Here is a 26,668-nt window from a genome sequence, read left to right as displayed (position 1 = left end):
TTAAACCCCAAAGCCTCTTTGTTATTTCACCTTCTCTCCAAAACTGCTAATAAGCTATCCAATACTTTGTTTTACCATTTATTAAATAATTCTTCTCTTTTCCATTTTTGTGTTTGAGGTTTACCATTTTCATGGGAAATTTTTATTATAATTAGTGTCTATATGGGGGCTATCCCTTCCATTTAGATATCTGTCTATTCCTGTGATGCTAACATACTATTTTATCTTAATTATTGTAATTTTATAATATTTTATTAACTGGAAGAGTGGATCTATTCACCTTTTTTCACATGTGTTTTTGGCATTTTCTTTTTTCTTTTTTTACATTTTCTATCTGTTCTTCCAGTAAACTTTAGAGTAATTCTTCCAAATTCCAAGAAAAATCAAGGTGGGAAACTGAAATGACTTCTAACAATCCCTCGAGGGCATCCAAAACCAGAAACCTCATTTGTAACCTACTGGTTACAGTAAATATAAGAGAAAGAAAGAAGATAGAATTCAAATTCATTATTTACGTACTGTCTTGTATATTCTACTTTAGTTCTATTAAATAGATGTACTGGGGGATACATTTTTGGACACTAAGAATCCCTTCTGTTTCTTTTGTAGAGTTTTAATTATTTATATAAATATAAACATTTATAATAATTTGAATGATCAATTTACAGGGAAGATTGGATAGTGAATAATTTGCTTTAGTATTTTGAAGGATAACTGCCTTATCCTACTTTTAATATATTATGTTTTAAAGTTATCAATAATGTGTGCTCTAAAGACATTTAAGGCTTGCATTGAACTTTTGTATAAAAAAGAAAGTGGCTACTGACATTTATAATATGGTAAATGAAGGACAGATTTGAAGATAAAAAATTAAATAATACCTACACTTACCTTCAAGGTGGTGAACATTATACCCTGCTCCCCATGCTGAAGATAGGGGTCCATCAGATCCTCAATGAGGTGCACTTCAGAGCCTAAATTCCTAATCCTGCCCCAAAGAGAAAAAGATGCTGAGTTATTTCTGCTTACATGTCCATCTTTCTTCTGAATCTACTTGATAGGAAAAGAAAGAACAGCTCAATAAAAAGGTAATACCATAGTGAAATGGGTTGATATTAATACAGGTAATTTTTTTTCTAGTGGAAGAGCATACTTCTGTCATCAGGTCAGAAAATGCAAGGAGCAGACTTGTTAAAATAATGACTCATTAATAATAAAGTCAGAAAAGATTGGTTACCTGGCCCGTAGCACCACATATAAGAAAACAGGAAACAAATCATCCATGGACCACAAGAAGTCTTCCTGAAGTGATGCCAGGACACTCTGAGAGATCTCTTCAAAAGTCTGCTGGATGACCTTAAGTTTGTCTGATGGGGTAAATGTCGTGCTGTTATAAAAACAACGACAAAAATATATCCTATAATTTTCTTAATAGAGCCATTTGATATTACTTTTTTGACAATATTCCTTCCTGGGACTCACACGCCTTAAATTGGACACATCAAGCATGATGAGTCACTGGAAGGGATGGCTTTGTAATCCTGTGGTGCTATGAGAAAAGAAGTCTCCACTGTCTATGATTCACATGGAAGAATTCATAAATCACATATCGTTTCCTTTTACCAATGTGAAATCTTATTCTCCTACCACATGCTCTTTTTTGAGTGAGAAGTGTGATTAATTTACATTTGGCTAAAGATGTGATTATATAGATAAATTTCTGGATAGGTTCTCTACCACTTTAGAAAATGCAAGGGCATTTTAGAGTAAAAAATAACTCAAATGTCTCCAAAAAAGCCTTTCCGATCTCCATATTGAGTATGACACCAACTACACGTAGGGTGCTTAAAGCAGGGGTGGGGAACCTGCGGCCTTAAGGCTCCATGTGGCCTTCTAGCTCCTTAAGCGTGTGGCCTTTTGGCTGAATCCAAATTTCACAGAACAAATCCTTTTATTTTTATTAATACATTTTTGTTTGTCTTTTATATTTTTATTTTATTTTTAAAATGAACATATTTAAAATGACAAAGAATAAAATAAGTTTCAAAGAAATAATCCTCCCAGATTGACCGGCACAATTAGAACAATAGTCAGCCATAAGGGCTAAATCGATGGCTGCTATGGTCATGATTTAGGTCTAACTTCCCCTGCCTAACAGGTGTTAGCTAAAATTTTATCTCTACAAGAACAGATAGTTAAATTTTATGAAGGACAGAGTCAGCAATGTGAATTATTGAAAGAGGATTTCTATAGGAATACAGCATTTCTGTATGATATGTCAAATCAAAATGACTTGAATATTTCTTTGCAAGGTAAAACTAAGTCTATATATGATATGTGACCAAAAAAAAAAAAATCCAAGCATTTCAAAAAAAGCTATGTTTTTTCAAAACACTTCTTTTTCAAAAGGAAGTTTCGGATGAACATTTTCCCCAGTTAGCAAAGGTCACTGATGAGCAGGATGATATATGCAAATCATTTGAAGAATATGCAGCTATTATAGACCTATTAATTGGAGAATAACAATGAAAAGTTCACTGACTTTGAGAATCACGACATCACACTCAAATTAGCATTTGAGCTTAATCTAGTTGATATCACTAAGGCACCTAATGAACTACAGATGGAATTGATTGGAGCTCTCAGTAGATGACATTTTAAAGTCATTGATGCTAAGAAAGATTCAACTGAAATACGGAAAAAATGCAGTAGGATATCCACACCTTTGGCAACATGCCCAAAAAATGCTTTCTTGCTTTTCAACTACTTACTGCTGTGAATCTACATTCTCGTACCTAACCCAAATCAAGATGCCCTTAAGGTCATAAATGATACCCATCTAGAGGATAAACTGAAACTGTGGACCTCCGTGTTGCAACCAAATATTCAAATGCTTTCCAACAAAAAGCAGACAAAACTTTAAAATTAACAAATAGTTTTCATTTTTTGAAATTATTAAGTACATAGTAGTTAGATTTTTACAAAATAATGTACATTTTTAAGTATATCTAATTGAAGTTTCTTGAATGTGGCCTTACTTGATTACAGCTAAATTAACATGGCCTTGCAACATGAAAAGGTTCCCCACCGCTGGCTTAGAACTTAGGTAAAGATAAGATCTTATTAATGTCTTCATAGACTAACCATTACTTTGATTTGTGTAGTTTTTCAACAAATTAGAGATTACCTGATCTGCTGCAGACATTCTACTGCTGAGGCAAAACAAGAATCTTTTGTGGTTGGCAAAACCTGTAAAAAGAGAATGAAGGTCAAAGAGGAAAGCTATCTCTTGTGACAACAACAAAAAATAAATGATATTGATGGCAGAGTACAGGTCTTTGGTGAATAACAAATGCTGACACAAGCTTGGGTACTGTTCTATCAAAGAAAAATGGAAATTTTTTGCTATCTCATATCCTTTCCATCAAAGAAAAGCATATTTGCTGAGGAAATTAAAATCTACCATACCTTTTTACTCTCTCCAAGGACTGACAAGGTCACTGGCCAAAATTTCCTACAATGGAATCCACAAATTATTAATATAAATTGTTACTTATGATAGATAAATTTGCATAAAAACAGCTGACAGCTATATTGGCTTCTCTGTCCCTGTTAAAAAGTAACTATTCCACAGATAGGTTAAGTTTTAATAAACACTCCAGAAATGATTTAAGAGTTACTATCATATCCCTAAGGGATTTGTCAGTCTATACTCTAATAGCCCTACACTTTACAGATATTACCAAATGTTGGCCAAAATTTTTCCTTCACTCAGTTTTATCCCATTTTTAGTATTATTCTACTGAAAAAAATTACCTTTTAATTAAAGCTTATTTTTTGATAGGACAAATACATAATTATTGGGAGGGGGATCAACTTTTTCACTGGACTATGTCATTTAGCATTCCCTTGGAATAACAAGAAATATTACCTTAAAACAAAAACAGCACTTCTAAAATTTTAAATTAAAAATTGTAGACGGTAGACTAATCTAGGAGCTGGGAGGAAAAAAAAAAGCAAAGAAAAATTGCAGATGGGGACAAAGGGAAGAAAAGAAGGGAAGAATGCCAAAGATTGAATACAATTAATTTTTCCTGAGGAATTTGAATGTAAAATATGTACTACGCTTTAAAGAACTACAAAATATCAGGCCAGATAATTCATATTTAATTTATATATATGAAAACATAAGAATAAAAACCACATTCAGAAGAATAAGCAGGTTTATATTTATCTTCAAATATTCCCAAGAATAAAGATTATTAAATATCACAATTTTGCTAAATAAGACAGATATGCAAATAAGTAAACTGCAAGCCATATATATACACACACGTAACCATTTTCGTTATATTAACAATGGCTGGATACTTTCCGGACAGCCATCATATAATTATATATCAAAGCACCAAATCTCTGATAATGCAGTTTAATTTACATTTTAAATTAAAACCATTTGGTTCTGCTCATAACAACTGTACTTACCTCTGCACCCCAAGAAAGCCCAAGAGAGCTATATCTGGCTGCTTATTTAGTCGCAGAACACACTCCCAGTAAATGTCTTCCTCACGATCATTATCCAAAGCATAAAGCATAAACAGTGGTGGGTAGAGCCGAGGCAGTAGCACAGGAAGCAGCAGTCCAGAACTTGTCACTACGTAACTACGACATATTGGAGTGGGAGGAGAGGAGCATTCATATTAAAATTGAGTACTGGTCTCTTTACATAGGGAGTTGACATGAGGAGCTTACCAATGGTTTCGAAATTTTGTCTTTGACAAATTGTGAATAATTTTCATTAACTCAAAATCTAACTGAAAACCCACTTTGTTTCTATTTTGAGGCTGATCTCTCCGATGTTCCCTTGCTCAGCAGCCTTTGTGCCCAGGTCATCTGTGGCTACTGTTTCTGGGGTTTGACCGATAGAACCTGAGACCTAAAAAGGACCTCAGAGAGCCCCTAACCCAACCACACCATTTTAGAAATGAGGAAACAGATCTAGAAAACACAGCTTCTCCCTGGACTCTCTGGATAAGATCATCTGGTCCCCATGGCCTTTCTTCACTATCCCCACCCAACTCCATTTACCCTGGCTCAGGTGATTCGGATCTGGAATCTGACTTTCCAGTGCAAAAGGATTTCCTTTCAGTCGGCAGAGGAGCAGAAAGAGGAATTGTGCTGCCCTCTTCAGGAAGCTCAGGAAATAAAAATCTAAGGAATAATAAAGAATGTTAATTATACTTCTAGAGTGGCTGAAAAGAGTAAAAACATATTTCCATTAGTTAATCCAATTAAAGGCCCATGCTTTATTATCAACTGGGTATTTTAGTTCCCTGAGATTCTTAACTAATGCTTCGTAGAGGATAAAATTAAGAGTGTAGCTAATGAATAATACCACTAAAAAATCTTCACGTGCTATGGTTTTTTTCTGTCTAGTTACTAAGGAATGGAATTCTGATCTACATGAGATATGTGTGTCTTCTCTAATTTTGTAGACTCACACTTTGCACCTTCCTCTGCCCCAGTTTTATACTTGGGACAACTAAAAAAGGTCAGGAAGCTTATCTTCATTATACACATCTAGCTAATGTCAGAGCTGAAGCACTCCCAGCCCAGTGATCTTTTTAGTAGGCCACACTTCTCCTCCAAAACCTAAAACGTTTCAGAAATGCATTTAGCAATTTTGATGTGAATAATATAAGAAACTTTCTGAGACAAATTCATAAACTTTTGTATAATTTTCTCACTGTAGTATTTACTTGTTGGCTTAAACTCAGTAAAAGATCTTGTATCCCACAAGCTCAAATTTGCTTGCTGTATGGAACTCTCTTCCTGAATATGAATATGCTTACTGGCTTGTTTGATTGCCTTCTTCAAAGTCTCTGCTCAAATATCATCTTAGTAGTCAGGCTTCCTAGACTTTCTATTTAAAATAGCAGCATCTTAACCTCTAGCATCATCCTCTTTCCCTTCTTTATTTTTCTCTATAGCACTAATCACCATCTAACATACTATATGTATTTTTTATTTGTTTACTCTTTTCCCTTACTAGAATGTAAGCTGTATGAGAGCACAGATTTTTGTTTTGTTTTGTTTTTTGGCTTTGTTTACTGATAAATCTCTCCAGAGCCTAGAATGGTGGCTGATATATAGAAGCACCTCAATAAATATTTGTTAAATAAACGAAGGTATATGATGTTGTCAAGGGACAGGACATAAATACTCAGGGACAAAACTTTACATTGAACTTTACTCTGTGATTGGGTTTTAGAGACATGGTTTTGCCTAGAATTAAATCCAAATAAGAAGACTACTAATATTTCACACCAAAATTTGAATTAAAAAAATAAACATTTCTTTTTGCCTTCTGTTACATTTCATGAGTAAGAAAGAAAAAAAAGGAAATAAGTAAAATAGCTAAGGTTTCATCTTTATTTTATAGCATAAATATAAATTAAAGACATGTTTTCATTATTTAATCTATTTAAGGAACTGTGATATAAAACCATTATCTTGATGAATAATTTCTGTGACAAAGGGGAACACGTGATTCTTCACAAAGTTTGTAATTTCTAGATTCAGGGTGAAGCTGCCCAAGTATTAATATAAAATAGTATTCCGTAACCTGCAGGCTTCAGTGAAAAGATCTCTTACCTCACCAGCTGGAACATTCGCTTAAGATAGGACTTAATCTCCTTTACAGCCTCCTGCAGTAAGCGGCGGTTGGCTCCTACGCCCACGTACGTCATTCTATACACTGCAACCAGTGTCTCCATGAGCCTGCCCAGGGGGTGCAGAGGAGTGTCACAGGCCTGAGCAGGAAGAGAGTCCATGAAGTCAGTCAATGTGCATTAACAGGAGAAACATCAATCAATAAATAACAACTTTCAAAATGTCAGGAATCAATTTTTAGACCCGGAAAATTCAAATACTTTTTTCCCTGAAAATATTGAGTCTATTCTATATAGCTGGATTTCCTAATCTTCTTAATAAATCTTCTAATCTTCTTCTTAATATCTTGAGAAAATAGCTTCAGAAGTACTGATTTGGAATACCATGAAAAGAAAGATTCTGCTGGTGCAGTAGTGTGCCCCTGTTTGTCCCAGCTACTTGGGAGGTGGAGGCAGGAAGATTGCTTGAGCCCAGGAGTTCAAGGCCAGCTTGGGCAACATAGCAAGATTCCATTTCTAAAAAAATAAATAAAATTTTTAAAAAAGAGAAAGATTCTGATATACGTTAAACTTCACAAAAATTATAAGTGACCTTGGAGAAAACTAAATATTCACTGCTGATTATGTTCTGAAACACTCTTCAGTACCCTCAATTTCTCATAATAATCCTTCCTGCACCCCCATCAACAGATTTCAAACTTTAAATTGTAGCTGGTGTTACAAGGTCGAGAAGGAAGCAAAGAGCATATGCAGGGGTGAGGGCAGTGCACTTTATTTATATAATCTCTAGTTTGCTAATGTTACTAACAAAAAGCCATTTTAAACTCTGATCTTATTTCTCAAGAACCACCCTTGAACACCTTACAAAACTTAAAAAGTTCTATAGTAATAATAGGACAATCTTCATGTAGAAATGTGATCTTAATAGTCAGAGAATTAGCAAAAGAAATGTTTTGAAAGCAAAAACAAGATTAGAATAATATTAAGCTATGAGTCAATTTGTTTTGTTTTGCTTTTGTTTGTTTGAGACAGGGTCTTACCTTGTTGCCCAGGCTAGAGTACAGAGGTGCGATCATAGCTCACTGTAGCCTTAAACTCCTGGGCTCAAGTGATCCTCCTGCCTCAGCCTCCTGAGTAGCTGAGACTATAGGCATGTGCTACCACTTCTGGCTAATTTTTATATTTGCTATAGAGATGGAGTCTAGCTATGTTGCCCAGGCTAGTTTTGAACTTCTGGCCTCAAGCGATCCTCTTGCCTTGGCCTCTCAAAGTGCTAGGATTATCGGTGAGAGACACTGAACCCAGCCTGATCTGAATAATATATTGTGATAGTTGCTCATTAATTCACAAGACCAATGTAATTTTGACTCTAGTTTACCTTTATTAAATATTTCTTGATGTCATCATATTTCTCCACAGAGAAGGCACCAACATGTTGAGGAATGAATTCCAAACTCTCTAGTGTCTGAGTCTGTGAACGACTTAATATTTCTGGACTATAAAAAGGGAAAGGAAAGCCTATTATGTATTTCACAACAAGAAAGCAAAATAAGTATAAATACGCACATGAAACATAGTCACCAACTAAGGATGAAGTGGAGCGTCCAGCACAGTGCTGGGCCCAAAAGAGCTCATGAATGGTACCAGCCCCGATATCAGGTGCCCGGTTTACTTAACATTCATTCCAAACAGCATTTAACGTTACACTTCATACCAACGACAATGAATTAATAAAGATTTTGCTCTAAACCATGGTTTTGGGAAATACTATGCCATTAGCTTGAAGAGAAAACTGATGATAGACTTGTCAGTGATAAGAAAAAAATGGAATAAAAGAGGGAAGGGAGCTAAGGAAAAAGGAAAATAAAGGGCAAAAGAAGAAATCAAAACGAGGTCAGCGAGCAGGGAGACAATGAGGACACTGCAACAGGTGGCAAGGTAAGCATATAATGGGTAAAAAGAAGTTTTGGATGAACAGGCTAAGATGAAACACATACTAGCAATCAATAGAAATTTTTGGTAATAGTATTCTATTATTAGATTATAACCAATTATTATTGGTTATACACAATCATTATGTTATTTTATATAAACAAATAAGATCTTTGTGGTAGCAACAGGGTTTTATGTAAAACTTCATTCATTCTCACTTCTCAGAAACACCCAATGGCAGTTAATCGAGGTTAAATGAAAGGCTAAAGTCTCAAGGTGTACCCTGATAGGCTGTATCAGTAAAGGCTGACCAGCTGCAACACACACCAGGGCTAGGCGATGGCTTTAATCAATGTTGGGAGTTTCCATTTCTTCTACTGATAGAAAGAGTAACAGTCATGAACTTCATGAATGAAATGCTATAATCAATTCCTATGAATACCAAATATACCAAAAAATATTTCTTTTTACCTTTAATTTCTTAAAACACACACACACACACACACACACACACACAGAGAGAGAGAGAGAGAGAGAGAGAGAAATAGCAAGAAAGCAAAGATACACTATGGTTTACTTTAAATACCGTTTTGGAGGATATTCAATTAGAAAGAATCTAGACTAATCTCTCCAAGCTAGAGTAACAATTAGAATTTGTTAGACTTGACCGTGAGACATTTAAAGTTTCTGAAATATATTCCAATTTCCAGAATTTAATTTCTATATATCTTCAGATATTAAAATTATTTCAAAATTGGTAATTTATTCAAAGAATTTGGTTTAGCTTGTTAGGAAACTAGAACTTTTAATCATTCAGAACAAACATTTATATTCTGAATAAATGGATACTTACTGAATTTTCTTTCTTCAGTTCTTGAGTATTAGAAAGCAACTGACAGGTGTAAATAAAAATCAGCACAAAACTGATTTTAAAAATCAAATGTATGTAGTTACACACACAGATCAAAGTAAGCTCTTTGATATTTTAACAATAAAGTCATAGCTCAAACAAACCATTACCTAGAATTAAACTCAAGAAAGTTATAGTTAATTAAGTGGTTTTGCTGCAGGGATTAGGAAGTTCTTTAGGTCCAAATGTTAAGCAATGCTTGTGGGAGTTCCTGGCAAAGTTAAAGAATAAGGAAATATGAAGAAAGGCAGATGGTGAAAAGAAAAGTAGAAGAAAAGGAAAGGCAAAAAAGGGAGAAATTTTTAAAAAGGAGGGAAATGAAAAAGCACATCTGTAAGTTTCCTTCCCACCTTTCAAAAATGTTGTGCCACTTCCTTCTGGCCTTCAAGGTTTCTGATGAGAAATACATAGTCATTTGAATTTCTGATTCCTTCTATGTAATGAATCATTTTTCTCTATCTGCTTTCAAGATCTTTTTCTTTGAGTTTTGATATGATGTATCTATACATGAATATCTCTGGTTTTTTCCAGGAAAGGATTTGTTCAGTTTCTTGAATCTATAGGTTCATGTCTTTTACCAAACTTGAAAAGTTTTCAATCACTACTTCTTCAAAAAATTTTCTACCCTCATTCTTTCTCCTCTTCTGGAATTCTAAGGACATACATTTAGACCCATTGTGTTCACTTTTTCTTTTCATTGTTTTTTGTCTCTGTTGTCCAGACTGGATAATTCACGTTGATCTATTTTCAAGTTCACCGATTCTTCCATTGCCATCTCTATTCTGCTATTGAGTCCACACAGTGAGTTATTTTGGTTATTGTATTTTTCAGCTCAAAAATTTAGATTTGTTTCTTCTTTATATCTTCTATTTCTTTGCTGATACTTCCCTTTAAATATTTGTTTCAAGTGTTTGTGACTGCTCATCTGAGCATTTTTAAAATAGCTGCTTTAAAGTTCTTGTCAGGTAACTACAACATCTATGTCATCTCATTGCTTATGTCTGTCAATTATCTTTCCCAAAATTAGATTTTCATGGTTCTTTGATTGCTGAGTAATTTTGGTTGATATCATGGACATTTTGAGTACTATGTTACGAGACTCTGGATTTTGTTTATATCTTATGGAGAATGGTAACATGCATAAAAGAGTAAACACGGTAGGTTTGAAACTGTTACCTTTAGAAGGACCTGCTTGTAAGGTTGGCCCTTTGCTGGCACCTGAGAACAAAGTTTGCTAAAAGTTCCCTATATTGATATGGAACATTCCCTAACTGATAAGCATGTTGTGCTGTTCTTAGCCTGCATTAACAATATGATTTACAGTGAACATCTGCTTTTCTAGTGACACTGAAATTTTGGTAATTGCCAGGCAGAGAGTGCCTACATGACCAGCCCCCAATAAAAATCTTGGGCACTCAGTCTCTTCCCTGGGCAGAAACACTGCGGATGTGTAGCTGCATTTTGCTTTTGGGAGGGGAGTGTGTTCTGTGACTCCTCACAGAAGGAAGAGAGCATGGAAGCTTACACATGAATTCCTCCTTCTCTACACAGGTAAAGAAGACTCTGCCTGTGTCTTCTTCCCTTAGCATCTGGCTGTATATCCTTACTGTGTTGCAGTAATCTTACTTGGGAGTACAACTATATGTTGAGTCTCTTGTACTTCTAGCAAATCACTAAACGTGTAAGTGACCTTGGGAGTCCCTGAAATAGCGAATATTTTTGTTTCAGTCTTCTGTGGGCTATGGTCCCAATATCAGTTCACTTCTCAAAGCCTATGCAGTCTTATTTGGGTCTGTTCTGTGATTGTACTACCTAACAGACAGTCTGAGACCAGAGGAGCCTACCTTTAGCTTGCTTCTCAAAGTCTTTGGTATACTGATTAGGATCAAATCCATTAGGTCTGGGGTGAGCCCAGGAGTTCATAAGCAACTATACAGGGTTGTTTTCTAGTGCTCTTCTCTCTCCATTACCTCCCCAGTATTTTCTGATTCTCAGGACCCCTTTTAGGTCCTCCAATCAGAAACTGCCCACTTCTGTGAATGTGCCACATCTAGGGCCATCTAGAGTGGGAGGATAGAGAGCGAAGCCAAAAATGCAATGGGGCTTGGCCTTGCCTCTTGGACCTGAGGACAGAAGGTTCAAAGAGGGAAGAAGGTTCCACACTCTCAGAGTTTTGGCTCCTGCCAGCTTCCTGTTCACGGCTGCTCTCCCACTGCCATCATTACCCCTGCCACAGAAGTACCTGGAGGCTAGGGCATGAGGGAACAGAGAAAAAGGAGAGAAAGAAAACCGAGTATATATCCTCTACTCTGAGTTTTAGGAGTCCCTTTCTCACTCCTTGAGCCAGAACCAGAGGGTTTTTCCTGGATCTCTGTCTGCACCACAGAGCTTACTTTTGGGTTTCAGGTTGCAATGAGTTCAGGCTGAGGGATATTGGAGAAAAAAAATCCAGTGCCACAAAACTTTGAATTCGACATTTTTCCTCAATCCACTTGTTGATATTTACTTTTCAGAGTTCTCAAATAGCTGTCGATGTATTCTGTTCAAGTTTAATACTTGAGTTCAATAGAAGATAAAGCAGGTGTATTTTAATCCATCTTATCCAGAAGCAGAAGTACCTCATTAACTTAAATTAAACATAGTGAGCCTTGACTACTTACTGGTTTTAAATTTCATCTTCCTAACATGCTCTGCCCTGTGCTGGGCTGGCATTCACTCACCTGTCTCTGTGTTGGCGCCGATTGGTGGTCAAGGCCACAGCAATATTGTCCCATGCCTTCCAAACTTCCCCTTGGCCTGGGCTCTCACAGCCAAGCTGGCGCCAACATTCATCAAACACTGCTTTCCACTTCTCATCAGCCGGCACTGCCAGGTTTCCTAGCTTCCTGCTAATAAAGTCATGTCAACCTTTATTAATCACTTCTTTTGTGCAAAATCATTCTGAAGACTAGAAACTTTCTAATATACAAATGGGAATGCTTCTGTGAACAAAACTGCCTAGAATGATGGTTGTCCTATTTTTAAAACATTTAGTGAAAATTTTAAAGAAATGGTTTTTAGCTAATTAATGTTTATACTAAAATGTATGTATTGTTAAGTATGAAGCATGTCAGAATTAATTCTTCTGCTTCCAAGTGCAGTTTAGAAAAAAAAGAATTGATTCTGCCTCCTACAGTTCCACAGAATTGATTTTGTGAAATTGATTCCTACTAAAACAAAGACTTTACTTAGCATATCTCCTGAGAATTATGAAATGCATTATATACTGGGTTCTAAAAATACTCTAGGAATAAACATGATACAGAAAATACATCAAAATCCCATTATAACAAAGAATCTGAGGTGTTACCAAAATATACAAATAAAGTTAAAGCTGCAATCAATAAAGAAAAAAAGGCATATGCCAAAAATGTGAAAGAACATAATATACTTAGATTTTGCCTTTTTCTTTCATATATGTAGATTATACTATTCCACTTGGGGTGTGGGTGTGTGTGTACGTGTGATCTTTACTTTTCAAAATCAAGTTTATAGGAATCCCATTTAAGAATGCCCTTTCAGTCAACTTGGACATGTGCACCATTAATAGCAGGATTACTCTCACATATGGAACTTTTCTTTTAAACATCTATGCTCTAAGGCTTATAATCTAAGCCAAGAATATAGATTTAGCTATCTATAGCAGTGTCAATTGACACTCCAAGGAGGTTACACCTTGTTAAAAAAGAAAGCTTTAAGAATTTGATTTTAGGCCGGGCGCGGTGGCTCACGCCTGTAATCCTAGCACTCTGGGAGGCCGAGGCGGGTGGATTGCTCAAGGTCAGGAGTTCGAGACCAGCCTGAGCGAGACCCCGTCTCTACTAAAAATAGAAAGACATTATATGGACACCTAAAAAAATCTATATAGAAAAAATTAGCCGGGCATAGTGGCGCATGCCTGTAGTCCCAGCTACTCGGGAGGCTGAGGCAGTAGGATCGCTTGAGCCCAGGAGTTTGAGGTTGCTGTGAGCTAAGCTGACGCCACGGCACTCACTCTAGCCTGGGCAACAAAGTGAGACTCTGTCTCAACAACAAAAAAAAAAAAAAAAAAAAAAAAAGAATTTGATTTTGGGCCGGGCGCGGTGGCTCACGCCTGTAATCCTAGCACTCTGGGAGGCCGAGGTGGGCGGATCGTTTGAGCTCAGGAGTTCGAGACCAGCCTGAGCAAGAGTGAGACCCCACCTCTACTAAAAATAGAAAGAAATTATATGGACAGCTAAAAATATATATAGAAAAAAAAAAAAATTAGCCGGGTATGGTGGCGCATGCCTGTAGTCCCAGCTACTCGGGAGGCTGAGACAGGAGGATCGCTTGAGCTCAGGAGTTTGAGGTTGCTGTGAGCTAGGCTGACGCCACGGCACTCACTCTAGCCTGGGCAACAGAGTGAGACTCTGTCTCAAAAAAAAAAAAAAAAAAAAAAAAAAAAAAAAAGAATTTGATTTTGCTTTTAAAATATTAAAACATTCAATTATTAATCTAGAATTAACACCAGTTACTCACAAAAGTTTAGGTTTGTCTTTATCACTTTCATACAGACTAGGTTTGAAGTAGGTTCCAGTGATTTTTATTCCAGATCCCCATTCGCCACTAAAATAACCTTCAATGTAATCTCCATTTGGCATAGTCAGTGTTCCCTAGGTAAAGTCAGAGAATAAAATGTGCAGTTAGAAAAAAATGTACTCAATTTTAAAAATCAAGATGGAAAAACATTAAATGGTTAACATGTTCCTTTTTAATTTGCTGTTTACCAGTCCCCAACTCTAAAAAACAAACAGAAAAAATGTGTACATGCATGTCCAAAAGAGTATATAAAAATGATCCATGGGTAAAAGAAAAAAATCAAGCCAGGTGCAGAGGCATTTGCCTGTAGTCCCAAGCTACTGAGGAGGTGGAGGTAGGAGGATTGCTTGAGCCCAGGAGTTCGAGTCCAGCCTGGGCAACTTAGTGAGACTCTGTCACTTAAAAAAAAGAAAAGAAAAAATATCAAGGGAAAAATTGGAAAATATTTTGAGCTGTATAAAATGAACACACAAAATATCAAAATTTATGGGATGATGCTAAAGCAGTGCTTACAGGGAAATTAATAGCTGTTAATATCTATCTTAGAAAATAAGGAATATCTCAAATCAATAAGCTAAAATTTCACCTTACATAACTAAAAACCCAAAGCGAGAAATAAGAAGGAAATAATAAAGATTAGAGCAGAAATCAATGAGATAGAAAAAAAAATAGAGAAAAATCAACAAAGCCAAAAGTTGCTTCTTCAAAAACACACACAAAATTGACATTTAACTAATCAAGAAAAAAGAGAGAAGACATAAATTCACAAAATCAAGAATGAAACAGGGAATATTACTACCAACCCTACAGAATTAAAAAGGTCAGAGGATGCTATGGTTAGAATGAGTGTCCCCTCCAAAATTTGTGTTGAAACTTAATTCCCACTGTGGCGGTACTAAGAGGAAGGCTTTTTGGGGAAGTGATTAAGGGTGGAGCCCTCCTAAATAGATAAGTGCCTTAGAAAAGGGCTGGAGCAAACTAGCTTAGGCCCTTTTTCCCTTTGGCCTTCTGCCATGTCAGGACTCAGCAAGAAAGCTCTCACCAGACACCGAAAGCTGGTGCCTTCATGGACTTCCCAGCCTTCAGAACTGTAAGGAAATACATTTCCCAGTCTGTGGTATTTTTTTATAGCAGAACAGACAGACAAAGACAGAATGAAATACTAAGAACAGCTTTATGCCAACAAATTAGATAAAATATGAAACAGAAAAATTTTTAGGAAGACACAGATTACCAAAACTGACTTAAGAAGAAATATGAAAATCTGAATACACCTATAATAAGAAACTGAATTACACATTGAAAATCTCACAAAGTAATACTCAGGGGCCCAGATGACTTCACTGATAAATTTTCCTAAACATTCAAAGAAGAAATAATAACATAGCTTCACAAACTCAGAAAATGGAGGAAGAGGGAACACTTCCCAACTCATTCTATAAGGCCAGTATTATCCTCATGTCAAAGACTGACAAAAACATTACAAGAAAACTATACCTTATCAGGCAATGTTTCTTAATTAAAAAAAGAAAAGAAAAGAAAAAGAACTATAGTCCATTCTCTCTCAGATGCAAAATTTCTCAAGAAAATATTAGCATTAAACCCAGGAACATATAAAAAGAATTATACACCATCACTAAGTATGATTTATCCCAGGAAAGCAAGGTTAGTTTAACATCAATAAAGTAACCAATATAATACACCATATTAGAATAAAGGACAAAAACACATGATCATCTCAATAGACAAAGAAAAAGCACTTTAACAAAATGCTGTTCCCTTAAAATAGAAAGAAATGTAAAGATGTCCACTCGTACTACATTCAACATTCTACTAGAGATTCTAGTCAGTGTAATCAAACAAGAAAAAGAAATAAAAGCCTTCCATATTGTAAAGAAAGAAGCAAAAATGTCTTTATTTGAAGGTGACATGATTGTGTGTACAAGAAATCCTAAGAAACTTACCAAAAACTACTAAAACTAATAAATGAATTCAGTAAGGTTTCAGGATACAAGAACAAAAAACAAAATCAACTGTGTTTTTATATTATAGCAATGAGCAATCCAAAAATAAAGAAAACAATTCTTTTTACAATAGCATCAATAAAAGAGGAATAAATTTAACCTAAGAAACAAAAAACATGTACACTGAAAACTACAAAACATTGCTGAACGAAATTAAAGGTCATCCAAATAAATTGCAAAATGTTCTATGTTCATGGATTGGAAGATTCAATATTATTATATTATATTGATTATATTATTGACAATATATCCATAATCAATTCTCCCCAAATTGATCTATAGATTCAATGCAATCTCTATCAAAATCTCAGCAGACTTTACTGCAAAATTTGACAAGCCAGTCCCAAAATTTATATGGAAAGGAAAAGGCAAATGGATAACTAAAACCATTTTTGAAAAAGAACAAAGTTGAAAGACTTATACTTCCTGATTTCACAACTTACTAGAAATCTATAGTAATCAAGAAAGTCTGGTATTAGCGTAAGGAAAGGTATGTTGATCAATGGAATGTAATTGAGAGACCATAAATAAATACATTTTATGGTCAATTAATTTGAACAAAGGTGCCAAGATTCAATAGGAAAAGGTGCTGTGAAATTTGGATACCTACATGCAAAAAGATTAATTTAGACTCATAATTCAAACCATATACAAAAGTTACCCCCAAATGAACCACAGACCTAAATATAAGAGGTAAAATTATAAAACTTTCAAAAGAAAACATAGGCAAAGACTTCTTGGCATCAAAAACATGATTAATAAAACTTTTTTTGATAAATTATACTTCATTAAAATTAAAAACTTTTGTGCTTCAAAAGATACCATTAAGAAAATAAAAGACAAGTCACAGACTGTGAGAAAATATTTGCAATTTACATATCTGATAAAAGGCATGTATCTGGAATATATAAAGAACCCTTACAATTCAACAATAAGACTATACAAACAACCAAATTGTAGAAATGGGTAAAAGATTTGAATACACATCTCACCAAAGAAGATATATAAATCACTAATAAGCATGTGAAAGTATGTTCTACATCACTGGTCACTAGGGAAATGCAAATTAATGGCAGGAGATACCACTTCATACCTACTTAAACAGCTACAAGGAAAAAGACAGAAACTAAGAAATATTTTTGATATGGAGAAATTAGAATCCTCACACATTGCTGATCGGAATGGAAAATGGTATAGCCACTTTGGAGAACAGTTTGACAGTTTCTTAATATGTTAAACAAGGCCAGGTGCAGTGGCTCACACCTGTAATCTTAGCACTTTGGGAGGCCCACAAGAGGATTGCTTGAGGCCAGTTCGAGACCAGCCTGAGCAAGAGTGAGACCCCTGTCTCTACAAAACAATAGAAAAATTAGCCAGGCATGGTGGCGCGCACCTGTAACCCCAGCTACCTGGAAGGCTGAGGCAGGAGGATCCCTTGAGCCCAGGAGTTTGAGGTTGCAGTGAGCTATGATGATGCCACTGCACTCTAGCCTGGGTGACAGAGGGAGAGACCCTGTCTCAAAAAAACACAACAAAACAAAAAAAAAAAAAAGGAAAAACAATATGTTAAACATCAACATACCATACAACCATACAACCCAGCCACTGTACTCCTAGGTATCTACCCAACAGAAATGAAAACATATGTCTACACAAGTTGTATTTTGTTTATAGCAGCATTATTCACAACAGTACAAAGTTGGAAATAACTCAATGTCCATCAGCTGGTGAATGGATAAATAAAATGTTGTTTTGAAGTATCATTCAGCAATAAAAAGGAACAAAGTACTATATATGCCACAATATGGAAAAACTTCAAAAACATTATGCTAAGTGCAAGAAGCCACACAGAAGAGACCACATGTATGATTCCATTTATATGAAAGTTCTAGAACAGGTAAATCTACGGAGGGATTAGTGGTGCCTGGGACTCAAAGTGGAAATGGAAGTGACTGTGAGTGGGCAGGAGGAACAGTTTCGGGTGATGGAAATGTTCTAAAACTGTATTATGGTGATTGTTGAACAACTCTACATATTTACTAAAAATCACTGAAATGTGCACTCATAGGTGAATTTTATGGCAGGTAAATGGACTTTTTTAAAGTCAAAAAACATTAGTAAAAAAATAAAAAAATGTATTAGAGAGAAAAAGAAGAAAGTTAGTTTCCAACCTTTCCATTAAGAGTCCAGTCATCTGAAAATTCTCCCTCATAGATGGTATCATCTTCAGAAAGTAAAACCCCATTTCCCTGTGAGAAGAAACAAAACGAAAATTACAATACGTAAAATGCAGAGTAGCTTAGAATGCATGCAGCCATATCCCCAAAGCCTTATCTAATCTTAAAAGACAAGGAAAATAGTACTAAGAAGGCAGAACATTAATAAAAAGATTATTTTAAAAGTTAAGGACACAGGAGTTTAAAAAAGTCAATAATAACTATATGCAAACATTCCACTTACCATCATTTTATTAAGGTGAAAGTTGCCTTCATAGTATAATCCAAACTGGGTAACTACCACACCATTCCCTTGACATACGTCATCTTGCCACATTCCCATATACTTTTCCCCCCTGCACAGAAATAAAAAGAAAAGAAAAAACACTGATGACAAATATAAAGTGGGGAAAAAACAATCACATGGGAGATCCCAAGCATCACCCCTAGGTTGGTATCAGTTCCATTTTTCTAGTTAAAATGGTTAACTCTGTCTCCCCAAACATGGGACAAAGTGATAGCAGAAGACATCTTACTCAGAGTAATGTTCTCTCAGGAATTTAATACCACAGTCTACCTGACACAGATCTGCATATAGTCCATATACTTATTTGATAACTTTAAAATCCATAATTTTAAAAAAGAATGAGAATTCAATTCTAAATAATCTCATTCAAAATGTAATAGGCAGAATCAAACCTATGCACAATTTTTTCTTACCCAAAAGCTTGCTAACTTAAAAAAGAAAATATTTGCATGCTACACATCTGATAAAGAGCTGATAACTAGAATCTATATAGAACTCAGGAAAATCATCAAGAAAAAAAATCAAACAACCCCATTAAAAAGTAGGCAAAGGAAATGAACAGAAACTTTTCAAAAGAAGACAGACTAATGGCCACAAACATATGAAAAAATGCTCAACATCTCTATTCATCAGGGAAATGCAAACCAAAACCACAATGAGATATCACTTATTTCCAATGAGAATGGCTTTTATCAAAAAGTGCCAAAACAAGAAATGTTGGTGTGGATACAGAAAGATAGGAACACTCATACACTGCTGGTGGGACTGCAAACTAGTACAACCTCTGTGGAAAGTAATATGGAGATACCTCAAAGAGCTACAAGTAGAACTACCATTTGATCCAGCAATCCCATTACTGGGCATCTATCCAAATGAAAAAAAAAGACATTCTATAAAAAAGACATCTGCACTAGAATATTTATAGCAGCACAATTCACAATTGCAAAGATGTGGAAACAACCCAAGTGCCCATCAATATATGAGTGGATTAATAAAATGTGGTATATGTATACCATGGAGTTCTACTCAGCCACAAAAAGCAATGGTTATCTAGCATCTCTTGTATTATCCTGGATAGAACTGGAGCCCATTCTACTAAGTATCACAGGAATGGAAAAACAAGCACCACTTATGTGCACATATAATAACTAACATGCATCGGGTGTTGGGCAGGTTGGAGGGGGGAGGGGGGGATGGATATATTCACATTTAATGGGTGCGGTGCGCACCACCTGGGGGATGGACACCCTTGAAGCTCGAGTTGGGCAAAGACAATATATGTAACCCTAACATTTGTACCCATGGAATATGCTGAAATAAAAAAAAAATTTATATATATATATATATAAAAACTTTGAAATTAGAAGCAGAATACTGTACCTAGTGATATCATCAAAGACACCATATCCTGCTTTCTTATCCAGTACCCACTGGCCAATGAACATACTAGGAGAAGAGGAAGTCAATTTTCCGCTTCGTAGGAGACCATGACCATGACGCATGTTATCTTGAAAGCAGCCCTCAAACACTTCACCAGAGGCATAACTGTGGTTGGAAAGAATGAATAAATATCACATGCACATTGAATTCTGATGCTCATCTTTATAAAGTTTAGGAAATTCAAAACTATACTCATTCTTACTGGTAGCTATAATTATTTGTTTATATGATTATTTTTCACCAATCAAAAAATCTCATTTTTGAATGATTAAGGCTAAGAAGTTAAAGACATCATAGGTGTATTTGCATTAACATGGTGGAAAACAATGTATTTTCAGTCCTTTATGGGAAAATGAAATAATGAGTTATCTATGACAGGGAAGAATAAAAAGTTCTGCCCATTAGAGTCACGTGATTAAAAACAAGATAAATTTGCAGATAAGAGATGTAGGCAACTCAATGAAAAATTTATGATTTATAAGGTATGTATAATTTAGATAAGAACTATATTTAATAATCTAATATTTTTATCTTGTGATAGATGAGAAGTTAATCTTTAAAAGAGAAGACTTTACAGAGTTTCAGGCATTAGAAGAGTAAATAAAATTTAATCCTTGAAAATTTTGGCTATACAAACATTTAGGTTTACATGGTTCTTTGAAAAAGCAGTACCAGTCCCCAGCCTTTCCAATGTTATTACCTGTAGACTCCTTGACCACACATTTTTCCTTCTTTCCAATGGCCCACATAATGATCTTCTTTGTTCATTGCCTTGTTTGGGATTCTGTACTCTCCATACCTGCCAAGGAAAATAAAAAAAGCAGAAGATGCTTTTATGAGATATTCAGCTTTTGTATGTATATATCAGTAAACATTTTAACACGGAAGATAGAGAAAAGATTTACCTATAGAAGAAAAGGGGTAAATGGAGTCTTAATTTAAGCTGAATCTATTACTTAAGCTGTTTGGCAAGTCTTAGAAGAGTAGGACATCAACCCCACTATAATGAGAGACTAGGTATTTTATCCCAAGTCCAATGAAAAAAACAGAAGACCTGTGTCCTAGGCCTATCTCTGTCACCAATTAGCCATATCACCTTGGATAAGCCCAGGTATCCAGATCCCTTATCTGGATAATAAAGGGTGTAAATCTGATTATCTAAAGTCTCTTCTCATTCTAAAAATCCATAAAAAAGAGATTTTAAAACATCACAAAAATTTACATTATCACAAAGACAAAAAAATCACCTACTCAATTATCTTTTTATATAGTAAAATAAATTCTTTAACATTATACAAAATACTTCACTGCCATATATTAATGATGTAGATATATTTACAGTGTTAGAAAACATCACAAGCTTATACAAAAATAATGTCACTAAAGTATCAGGATATAATTTGGAAGAGTTCCCCTTTAAAATCTCAAAGAAATTAAAAATGATTTAAAACGACTGAAAGGGAAATTTCTCTATGTCCTTCGTAAAGGGCGCACTATTGTCTTAACAGTTTTAGCATCAGCATTACCCAAGGTTCTCAATCTTCACAACTTAGAAATGGATAGAAAACACCGTCCTATTTTAATTGAAGGAAGACTGTGCAACTTGAGGTCACATGGCTATCAAGGCAAATGACTCAGTCTAGGTAAATCAGAGGAAGGTACCCCAGACTTTTAGCTCTCTTCATGAGCGTAGTAAGGCCTAATACATCATATGCATTTCCAAAAACAACAACACAATAATCTACTACTTGTTTGAAAAGTAACTTGGAACACACAGTAATATAATTTGTGACTGAACCTGAATTTACTCTCATGTTTTACGCAATTTCCTTACCCATCTTCCAAGCCATTCCTGAACATGCCAGAATATGTCTTTCCATCAGGCCACTTCAAAACCCCTCTGGAATGCATAGGGAAAGAATAATGCATGTTAATTAATGTAATCATTATGTAAACATAACGCAGTATAATTAATGTAATCAACACTTTTTCCATCATGTGGCTATCATCCTCAATCCAGGCATAAACCTGTAACATTTTCACCTGCCATGAGGCTTCCCTGAAAGCCAGCGTCCATCATAGGTTGCATCTTTTAGGCGAGGATCCTTGTAGAAAGTATATTTGGCACTGCGGGAAATGGGTGGTTCCTGCCTCTGAACACTGCTGCCACTTCCGTAAGGTGGAAGATCAGATGTCCCCCTCAAAGCCTGATCCACAGCTTGGCTTACAGCCCGTAGCCACTTAGTCTAGGAGCAAAAAGTAAATGTCAGTAAACTTAAGGCAGCAACTCATCAAGCATTGTTTTAACTCCTGCTAGCTTTCCTTGGTGTAAATAATTTTTCTGTCTCCTAATGCTTTTCTTATTAATTAATACTGATTGGCTTTTGGTTCTCATTGCTATATGTTTAAAATTAAGTCACATTAAAAAAACCAAAAACCTATAGTTTTGGTTAAATAAAGATTTGTCAGACCTAACTGTGGATCATTAGTAAAGTATGAACAATTTTTATTTCTTCTTTATTACCACAAGAGGCAAAACAAGCCAGGCCACAGAGTGAAAGAAAATACTGTAATGGACTAACCTTTTCCTGGGGTGTTGATGAAATGAGAGTGAACTGCTCCTCAGGTGTAGTTATCTTTAAGCCATTCCTAAAACGTTCACAAGGATAAATACCAGTAGGTATGACAGTCTGTCATAATATCAATCCTCAAATATGAAAAGCAACCTATTTACTTCAAGAGGAGCAGAAGTCAATTAAATGTAAATGCTCATGCTCTGGATTTGGGTCCCACAGTAGGGGACAGGACAGAGTAACTCTGCCCTGTGTTGAACAATGGGGATGTGAGCAATGGAGATGTCCTTCTACCGCCTATCATGATTTGCCATGATCTTCACAACAGGCCATTTCGTGACATGCAGGCCATTTTACTAACATGTTAAGAGGTGAGCCTCATTATGCAGAATGGGGAGGCAGTCTAGAAAGCCCTCTTGAGCTTTTTATCAAATTTAAGGAAACAACCTGGGTAATAGAGGGAGACAACTGGAGGGGGTGGGGCGCACTTACACACCACCAGCTTCTTCAGACAGTGGCTCCACCCACAGCGTGGCCAAAGGGAAAACATGGTGCGTGGAAAACTGAAACAGAGAACATGGAGGCACGTCTACAAAAGCCCACATAGACCTCAGGGTCTCTGCAGCGTCCCGTTCATGTCATTAGCCCACACAGGCCTCGCAGTTTCTGCTGCACAACCCCCTTGAAATGGTTAAGTCCACATGGGTGCCACCATCTCTGCCACATAGCCCCCAGTGGGGCTATCCCCAGGGGGCCTTGCTAATGCCAGTGGGCCTTGCTATCACTGTTGCAGGGACCCCCTTCACATGGCTGACACTCATTCTTGAGTTGGAAACTAAAAAAGCTCTCTGAAATCCAGCCCACATCACCAACGCAAGCTGTAGCTTTCAGCAAAATCACAATAGTTTTTAACACAAACTGATGGTATAATTAATTAGTAAATGTAATACTCCACCTTCTAGGGCCTCTTTTAAGATTAGGAATCAAGCCTACCTGGGCATGGACCAGGGCATCATTAAAGAGAATGAACCAATTCACAGAAAACCTCCCAGCATGCTGCAGAGACAGGGCTCGGTTACTGCTCTCACACAGCAGTCGACGCTCTGGCTTCCTCAAGGAATCCTGGAATTAAAATCAAAGTCAAACAATCAAAATTATTTTAACATGCAAAGAGAAAATGAAACAGATACAAATCATATTTAGGGGAATTTGCTGGTCACAACTTAGCTTGGTGTTAAAGCTAGATTTAGATGGGATCCAAACACCTCATAAAGTTAGAGCTTAAAGGAGATTGGAAAGAAGACAGGAATAAACTAAAGTAGGCAAGGCAAGTCTTCAGAGAGGATTCGTAGAAATGAGGGAAGGTATTGATATTTAGAGCACCCATTGCTATGGTCCTTAGACATTTTAGGAAAGGGGTCATTAAAACATTATTACCATAAATACATGAGGAACACAGAAAATTATGACAATTGTTATGGAAATACCTACTGTTTGCTAGGATAACAAATATAATAACAACAGGCATGGTTTACCGTCATCTTTCCAGGAAAGGTCTTCCAGAAGCCCAACGTGTATTCTGCTTCCTTCCTTTTCCTGCCGAGATGGAGAGCAAGAGACTCATAACAAGAACTGGAATCCTGCAGTTTCTGATATTCTGGAGATGTCTAGAGGCCAATAATTAAGAGGGGGGGAAAAAGAACATAAAACAATTATCCAGAATCTGTAGCCTCAGTGTGATTTAGATACATAGTATTAAATTTAGGGGGGAAAAAATCAGCCCAAGAACATACTTCCCATTTTATCACATATAATATTAAAAAGATGTACACTGAAGGAAGCTGGGAAAAGAAGATTGGTTTCAGAAAAATTCTCCTGCATGCAGGTACGTATGAAATAGGGAATAACTCAAGTAGGGAAGAACCAAAAACTGACAGTTATCAGTGAGGAGAGCAGCAGAGAACTCAGGATAGGGCAGGAGTTCTCAAATGTTTTGGTCTTAGGATCCCTTTGTTTTACATACGTGAGCAACATCTATCGATATTTGCCACATTAGAAAATAAAATTAAGAAATTTTAAAAATTCTTATTAACTTCAAATAAAATAACACTTTAAGTGAAAAAAACCTATATTTTCCAAAATGCTGGCAATGGTCCACCATTTTTTTTTTTTTCAAATCTCTTTATCTGGCTTAAAAGATAACAGCTGGATTTTCATATCTGCTTTTCCATTTAATCTGTTATGATACATTGGTTGGTTGAAATAAATGAAGAAATTCTGGCCTTATAAAGGTATATAGTCGGAAAAGGGAGAAGTATTTTAATAGCTATTTCAAATAATTGTGGATATTCTCCTTTGATACTATATTAAAACTTGTAAACTTTTTTAAAGGGTAGCTGCAGTATGGAAGTTGAAACCACAGCAATGAACTTTTTGTACTCTATTACATTAAAATTCACTAGTCTATCTTGTACTTAGTACAGGTCATTTATCATGCATGATCTTGTAACACTGTAGATTGAACATTTAGAAAATACTGGTTGACGGAGTTATGCAGATCTTCCAAATGTTGATACATTTTTTTCTACAACATCAAAAATCACATGATAATATTACCACCAATCTCATCAGAAAAAGTCCTAAGTATTAGGAAACTGTCAGCCTCACAGCAGTAGATATATGTCTCTAACATTTTTGCTTAAAAGGTCATATTTTATCTTTGGCAACAAATACTATGAGTTGTTCTCCTTGAAATGGCAGGTTCATTTATTCATTTTCAAGAAAATATCTGCCAGTACCCAAATGTGAATTACCACAGTTTATCTATCAATTGTTCTTTCAAGTTTAGAAAAACGCTCTCAATCACAATCATGCTTTTTCGTGAAAAGCTATACTTCAGTACGCAGAACTGCTTCATGCATACTTCCCATTTTATTACACATAATATTAAAAAGGTGTGTACTCAACAGTTGAGGTTAAATAAGATTAATAATTTTTACAGCTTCATCAAGCACATTCTTAAGCAACCTTGGAGTTATTATGGTTTCTCTAGAGCCCTTCAGAGTAGAAACGAAATGAAATCACACATTTCAGTACAATTTGAAAGGTGATTGTTTCAGGACCAGCTTTAACATACATCGATATCCTAGAGTGGTGCTAATTCCCTAGGACTGCACCTCATTTTATACAGAAAAGTGGGCTAGTTAACATTTGAGAAAATCCTATTTTAACATTCATTTCTCATAGCATTTTCTAAGGTAATAAAAACACCTGGCATGAGTTCATGAATACAAGCCAGGTGGTATCTCCACTGCCTTACAGGTATGCTCCATTATACTGAAAGCCAGAGCCTTAAAGAGCTCTTGTGTAACTCATACTCAATATGCATTCAATAAACTTTGACAACTACTGAACGAGTAGCATCATAATAGGATCTCAACTTTAGACATAGTTTCATAAAATGAATAACAAAGTTAATCTTGATAAGGTCCTAAAAGGAAACTTAGTCCACAGAAAACTAGGTTTATCCACAGTCATACTTTCCTCTTTCATTTCCTTGAAGAAAAAGAAATTTAATTAGACAGAGATAAATATTAAATTAGTGGAGTTCCAGATCTTGTGGTGGCATAATCTAAACAAACAAACAAACAAACAAATTACTATGATCTTTGGCTTTCCAACTGTTCAAAGTGGGTAAATATAAGAGCTTACCACTTCAAAACAAGTAGCAAGCTTTAGCAAAACTTTTGCATAATTATGAAGTCGTCTGATTGGCAAGAAAAACAAAGTATTCAATATTTCCATCAACTGAGTGTTTTCATCATTCGCTTCTGATAAATCTTGCAACAGCTCTTGGTTTTTATTTAAGAAATCACTGGAAGCAGAGGGAAAAAAGATTCAGTTAATCATTTTGGTATTGATAATATGCATGATATTAAACAGAAAATCTCACTACATAGTACCTTTTTCAGAATGCACATTTTTAGGTGCTATGAA

At 35.7% G+C, this 26,668-nt stretch overlaps 1 protein-coding gene across 2 annotated transcripts in view; it reads right to left on the bottom strand.

Moving 5' to 3' along the window:
• ALS2 (alsin Rho guanine nucleotide exchange factor ALS2) overlaps positions 1–26,668 on the bottom strand; it is a 74,686-nt gene that overhangs the window by 3,184 nt on the left and 44,834 nt on the right. Inside the window, exons 13-33 of one of the 2 annotated variants that reach the window (XM_069484942.1) lie at positions 26,384–26,546; positions 24,208–24,339; positions 23,666–23,794; positions 23,165–23,235; positions 22,682–22,748; positions 22,143–22,345; positions 21,934–21,999; positions 20,800–20,898; positions 20,040–20,204; positions 18,597–18,708; positions 18,308–18,385; positions 14,053–14,186; positions 12,234–12,401; positions 8,050–8,167; positions 6,655–6,812; positions 5,089–5,211; positions 4,486–4,662; positions 3,469–3,514; positions 3,188–3,249; positions 1,238–1,387; positions 892–988 (exon numbers count right to left, since the gene is read on the bottom strand). In XM_069484942.1, coding sequence (XP_069341043.1) covers positions 892–988; positions 1,238–1,387; positions 3,188–3,249; positions 3,469–3,514; positions 4,486–4,662; positions 5,089–5,211; positions 6,655–6,812; positions 8,050–8,167; positions 12,234–12,401; positions 14,053–14,186; positions 18,308–18,385; positions 18,597–18,708; positions 20,040–20,204; positions 20,800–20,898; positions 21,934–21,999; positions 22,143–22,345; positions 22,682–22,748; positions 23,165–23,235; positions 23,666–23,794; positions 24,208–24,339; positions 26,384–26,546 — 2,518 coding nt within the window. The remainder of the gene's footprint in view (positions 1–891; positions 989–1,237; positions 1,388–3,187; positions 3,250–3,468; positions 3,515–4,485; positions 4,663–5,088; positions 5,212–6,654; positions 6,813–8,049; positions 8,168–12,233; positions 12,402–14,052; positions 14,187–18,307; positions 18,386–18,596; positions 18,709–20,039; positions 20,205–20,799; positions 20,899–21,933; positions 22,000–22,142; positions 22,346–22,681; positions 22,749–23,164; positions 23,236–23,665; positions 23,795–24,207; positions 24,340–26,383; positions 26,547–26,668) is intronic. The other variant, XM_069485038.1, reaches the window with a different exon arrangement.

The sequence above is a fragment of the Eulemur rufifrons genome, chromosome 1 (assembly GCF_041146395.1).
Source record: "Eulemur rufifrons isolate Redbay chromosome 1, OSU_ERuf_1, whole genome shotgun sequence".
NCBI classification, from domain to species: Eukaryota; Metazoa; Chordata; class Mammalia; order Primates; family Lemuridae; genus Eulemur; species Eulemur rufifrons.
The sequence above is the reverse complement of the archived record's forward strand: the minus strand, read 5'-3'. Positions and strand labels throughout refer to the sequence as shown.